Source organism: Gadus chalcogrammus, chromosome 7 (genome assembly GCF_026213295.1).
Source record: "Gadus chalcogrammus isolate NIFS_2021 chromosome 7, NIFS_Gcha_1.0, whole genome shotgun sequence".
In the NCBI taxonomy this organism is placed as follows: Eukaryota; Metazoa; Chordata; class Actinopteri; order Gadiformes; family Gadidae; genus Gadus; species Gadus chalcogrammus.
In genome coordinates, this window is record NC_079418.1 from 17,189,133 (window position 1) to 17,195,133 (window position 6,001).

Consider the following 6,001-nt stretch of genomic DNA (forward strand, 5'->3'; position numbering starts at 1 on the left):
TACTTAATGATAGGTAAACAGAAAGAGAGATACAGGTATGTTTATTCAAAGCAAGCAAGACAATAAAACAATAAACATGTGTTTGGATAAACATTGCAAGAGAAACTTGATACAATTGCTGGTGATAAACGAGATACGGGTTGGTCATTTGCAAATCAGTTATTTCATGACCCCGACATAAATTGTATCATCTTGTGAAATAAAAGTGTCCACCCAGATGTCAATTGATGAACTCTAGCCCAGCAGCTCGGTCAGCCGACCACCAGCCTGAGGGACACTGATCTATCCATCGTGTAACTTGATGGACACATTATTTGGACATCTCAAATATACTTTGAAATAAAATAGTTTATTAAAATATGGTGAAGTTAAGGCCTTTTCAATTTGCAAGTCATGACTACCTCTGATAATGTTAAATGCTATTAATAGCAATTAACCATTTCAACAGTTAGTTCCGAAAAATTCATTTGTTTGGAAGAGAGGCCTTCCATGGGAACTGATACAAGTATAACAGCACAAGGACTTTAGCTGAGGTTACCTGGTATCACTTCGCTTTACATGTGTTTCTGTTATTAACATGAAGAATCATACCGTTTGATCATGCTGGATCACAATAGATTTGAATAGGCACGAATAGGCACAAAAGATAAATGGAACCATACAGACAAATGATTATATAAAATAGCTGGCATACGGGTATGACCTATCAAAGTAGCAAGCTAGTGTGCAGGAAAATATTAACAACAGCCCATTCCCAGTCCAGTTTCTGAACTTTTTGGGTTGGCAGATAAATCTTTAAATCTTTCTTGTGTCGCTTATTACTGTGAGCAAATACATTGTGCATGTACAACTGTAATATCACACTCATGCTACAACTGCAATATCACACTGTTATACTGAATATCTCTACTGAAGCACTCCCTCTCGTGTGATTGCTTAAAAGTGAAATATACGGCTTATAAAAGAAAGAGATTGCAAGAGCATTAAAGCATCATGCTGGTCCTCAAATCTAAGACCATGATTTGGCTTCAGTACAGTTTAAATAGTTTGAGCACAAGATTACAAAGATCGATGGTATCCAGAAGGCGTATCTTTCAAAGGGGTTCTGGATTTCATAAATGTCTATGATTTTCTGAAATGCCATTATAATGATGGAAACGTGTAGTACTGTGATCCTTTACTGACCACAACGAGAGCTTCGCCATCTTTGGTTTCATCCAACAGCAGCTGGAGGAAGCCTTCGCTCACCCGAGACACACTGGAACATCAAAACATATTTGTAAATGTGGTGGCATTCAAAAGCTATTAACATTTAAGGAGGATTCGACGTTGACTCATAATAGGCAATAACTCACTCCAAAACGCCATGCTGTTCCATTAATTTTCTGGTGGGATCTGCAAGGTGGGCGAATTGTCCAAGAGCTGCCGGGCAAGTCAGGGAATTGATGATGTCCGTTTGAACGAAGGTAGGGCAAATCATGTTAAAACGTACACCATAGCCTGACATCTTGGAGGTTGCCTGGAACATCGAAGAGAACACAAACAATGGCCAGGTTGTTCAATCTGTTAAATTCAACAAACCAAAGGTCGGGATCTCTATTTGATATAGGTAAAGTAGTAAATTTGTGATTTAGGTCAATGAACGAGCCAGAGGATGAATGCTTAGCTTGTAACATCACCAATTTCGGAAAAGCTCTGGTTCAAACCCCAGCTCCCTATCCTTTGGACATTGCTTACCGCCATGGATCTTGTGAATCCAACCACCCCATGTTTGGTTGCTGTATACACGGGTGCACCTGGAAATGGACCAAGTCCTGTAACACACACACACACACACACACACACACACACACACACACACACACACGCACACGCGCACGCACACACACACACGCGCGTGCGGGCATACAACAAAACCACATTTTAGGATTGAATATCTCTCCCCCTCAGACAAACCAATATGCATCTAGCTATGCATCTTGCGGCAACAGGCGCGTTCAAACATGTTGGAGACACGCTGGATACTTTAGGTGAGGGGTGGCTCCTAGTTGGAGCGAGTGGGAGGACGGGTGCAGAAAGTATGCAGCGGTGGTCCCAGTGTTTGGTTTATAACACATCGTAGAGCACAGGCGAGGTTTCAAACTCTGTGATGCTGACTCTTTTAGCAGTGATATCAACACTGAATTTATTTAGACCTATCTGATATACCAACAGAAGAGTGAAGCAGAAAGAAGTTAGAAATCGAAATATATGCGTGAAGATAAAAGGGGCCTGGAAAGTGTAAACTTGTGTCGGCACATACAGCAGCCCGCCTGGGTATAATCTGGAGAAGGTCCATCTTATAGTGCTTGGAAAGGGCTATAGGTTGGGTCAAATAAACAACCCAGCATTCTTACACAACCCAGCATTCTGGGTGAAATGGTAAAACCAAGCTCTTGGGTCAAACCAACCCAAACACGTGTTCTGTCCCATAGTAAACAATAGTTAATGATTGGTTATTCAGGTTGAATATCATATGAATAGCCAATCGAATATGATACTAACTCTACCTCGATAGCAAGGGGTGGGTCACATTATCTCACTCACACACAGAATCAGAATGTTGACATTCAGCATGAATAAATAGATTAATGTTTACAGAGTAAACCCTTAACCTACACGCCCCACATACACACACGCACACACACACACACGCACACACACACGGACACACACACACACACACAAAAAGTCTTTACTGGTATTAGTGCTCACTTTACAGTGGCGTTTTTGGGCCTGTACCTGCTAGGGACGCGATGTTGATTATCACTCCTCCCTGACCTCCGCTCAGTTTGTTCATGTGTTCCAGAGCCAGGTAAGATCCTCTCACAACGCCCATCTAGGGATAGGGGTAGTCTTACAAGCAAGCACCACAGCAATACACGCATCTCTTTCAAATAAATAGAAACGTATTAAAAATGATATCTCTTGGGTTTACCAGATTAATGGAGACTGCCTTCTCCCAATCATTTTCATTGGCGATGCCCGCGTTGTTGCAGAAAATATCAACATGTCCAAATGTCTCTACAGCTTTCTGCAGGGCAGCTATTTAAAACCAAACAAAAAACAATGACCATATCCAGTCATGACCTTTGATGTTCTACATTGAATCACACACATAGCCAAAATATATGTAGGTTTCTGTATTCGGACCTTTAAACTGCTGCTGGGATTGAACGTCACAGGGGATGAACAGTGTGCGCTCCGGTCCATATTGCCCATCCAGGGACTTCTTCAAGGTGGTCCCAGTAGCTTCAGCGACATCCAACAGTGCAACCTGATAAAAATAAATTAATAGTCTCCGTTTATCACTTTACGGTAAAAAGCCTTCTCGATCTTACTTGAACAACATGCAGAATGTCCCAATCGCAGTTAAATTCGCGTTGCAAGTAAAACTTTACCTTGGCACCGTTTTTAAGAAGAATCTCAGAAATACTTCTTCCTATCCCCTGCGCTGCACCAGTCACCATCGCCGTTCTGCCCTCTAACGCCATTTGGATTACACACTCTTCTTCACTTCCCTACAGGCAGCTACAGAAGAAAAGCAACGCGGAAAGCTTTGGCTATATAAAAAGTCTAAAGTCAACGTACCTACCCGACTCCTCCCACTGTCACACATAGGCACGCACGCACGCACGCACACACACACACACACACACACACACACACACACACACACACACACACACACACACACACACACACACAATGCGTTCGGGTTTAAACAGAATATTAAGAAGAACTAAAGAAACCTGTGGTAAATGGGCAGAGTAATTAAAACATGTTAATTCTCTGGTCCACTAGGTGGCAGCAACTCTCTGTTGTTACGGTTGAGTTAAACTATTATGTAAAGCACAGAACAAGTCAGTCAGTGATGTGCCCAGGTTTTGCCCATGGTTTTGCCATGTTAAGTTAAGCTGCACACTGTGTTCGTCAGGAACGAAATAAAGCTCCTTCAATGTGCAATAAGAAGCCTCCCGTGAGTTACTACAAAACTGAACTCAGAAAATACTCAAAACCAAACAGAAACCAACCAGATATTAGCGTTTCTCCAAAGATGAGCCTTACATGCTCGCCATTAACCCCTGGCGTCAAATATGAACTTACACGTATTTTAAAACACAGAGAGCTCTGTAGTGTATTAGGATATCCACCAGGTGGCAGCGTAACTTCAAGTTCAAGATCAAGTTCTTTATTTTGTCTAATTACAAAAATGCAATAGCAGTCATTGCTGGAGATGAAATTCCAGTGCTCTAGAAAATAATAATAAATGCAATAAAATAAAAATAAAGTAGAGCAAGTAAGTAAAATAACAAGAGACTGATCATATAACATTATGAATAGTTACATATATGCTTGTAATTCAGTATGAGTTGAGTTATTATAAGTTGTATAAGGTTTAAGGCCCAGAATGTGATTGGCACCTCAGCCTTCCCACAAATTCAAACCACACACACACACACACACACACACACACACACACACACACACACACACACACACACACACACACACACACACACACACACACATACACATTATACAGATATAATGTGGCCCAAGAAGTAAGAGGGGTTGCGTTCTATGAAGTATATCGTTTTTAACCCTCCCCCTCCTCCTGTGTGTGTGTGTGTGTGTGTGTGTGTGTGTGTGTGTGTGTGTGTGTGTGTGTGTGTGTGTGTGTGTGTGTGTGTGTGTGTGTGTGTGTGTGTGTGCGTACATGCATGTGTGTGTCAATGTGTTTACTTCAGATGTGAATCAAGCTTCTCTCACATGAATTCCATTGAACTAGTTCACACTGTTCCATGACTAATAGCACTCAAATGGCAGAGGCCTGCTGAGAGCAGATATTTCCCAGCTGTTGTGGTAGGCCTGATTCAGGAGTACAGCGCAGTGCTATCTTAGAGAAAATAAGGTAAACTGTTTAACTCCAGATAGGAGAGGGCCGGGGATAGCCTGAGAATGAGTAGGGTGAGTTGGGGATGGACAGAGGGAGTCGGGAAGATAGGGAGAAGTAAGAGAGAGAGGTGAGAGAGTGAAAGTAAAAAGAAAAAAAGAGAGAGACAAATGGGGGGAGGAGTATACAATTCAAATAATAAACGTAAAACCTGCTTAGCTAACCCTACTGAAGATCTTAAGTCTTTCATGGTTTATCATGCTAAACTTTTCGGAAGAGAAGGAGACACAGAGACAAACAGAAAGACAGAGAGAGAGCAAAAACAAGAGAGATAGAGAGAAAAAGAGAGAAAGAAAAGCGAGAGAGAGACGGAGAGAGAGAGGGAGACACTGAGCTACCAGTCCTCTCAAGCCTCCAAAGTCCCTTCATCAAAATACACTCATCCTTGAACGCAAAAACACTATGTGCGTTTGTGTGTGTGAGAGAGAGAGAGAGAGAGAGAGAGAGAGAGAGAGAGAGAGAGAGAGAGAGAGAGAGAGAGAGACCGTCCGTGTTTTTTTTCTACAACCGACACAGAGACACTGAGGCACCATAACTCCGTAACCTAAACGCAGGTAGGAGGTTCTCCTGGGTGAAGGTGGACTGGAAGGTGTGGATGTGTGTCAGTGTGTCTGAGGACCCTCCTCCATCTGGGGACACTCTGTAGAAGGACAGAGTGCCAGCAGGCCGGTCCAGATACACTCCCACTCTGTGAGAGCCAGCGGGTGGGAGAGGTATGAATGTTGTACTACCGTTGTACCGGGCAGAGTAACCATCATCATTACAATAAAGACTCAACTTGTTGTTCAATCCAAGCCAGCTGTAATGGCCCCCGGCTCTCCTTGTGATTCCTCTGTGTGTCACTCCTATTATATCAACAGGTCCTTTCCACTCTACCTCCCAGTAATAGAGGCCAGTCAGACCCTCTCTACACAACACCTGGGACCGGAAGTCAAATCTCTCTGGGTGATCAGGATACAACTGGACCTCTACAACCAACGTCACCTTTCTGTTGTTCCTAGACAG

General features: G+C 42.8%; 1 protein-coding gene across 1 annotated transcript; it reads right to left on the reverse strand.

Annotated features, from left to right (window-relative positions):
* LOC130385770 (15-hydroxyprostaglandin dehydrogenase [NAD(+)]-like) lies at positions 1-3,588 on the reverse strand. Its single transcript, XM_056594458.1, has 7 exons — positions 3,441-3,588; positions 3,193-3,316; positions 2,978-3,084; positions 2,782-2,878; positions 1,738-1,814; positions 1,356-1,519; positions 1-1,258 (listed from the first exon to the last, which is right to left on the reverse strand). Exons 1-7 carry the CDS (start codon positions 3,531-3,533, stop codon positions 1,144-1,146), a joined length of 777 nt encoding a protein of 258 aa, XP_056450433.1. The 5' UTR covers positions 3,534-3,588; the 3' UTR covers positions 1-1,143.
* Positions 3,589-6,001: the final 2,413 nt, after the last annotated feature.

Bases quoted from the DNA above. Each gene is read 5' to 3' on its own strand.
- LOC130385770 (XM_056594458.1), bottom strand. From the start codon at position 3,533: ATGGCGTTAGAGGGCAGAACGGCGATGGTGACTGGTGCAGCGCAGGGG. The intron at 3,085-3,192 runs GTCCGAATACAG...GGTTTTAAATAG, and splicing joins ATCCCAGCAGCAGTTTAAAG to CTGCCCTGCAGAAAGCTGTA. The intron at 1,259-1,355 runs GTGAGTTATTGC...TTGATGTTCCAG, and splicing joins GAACAGCATGGCGTTTTGGA to TGTGTCTCGGGTGAGCGAAG.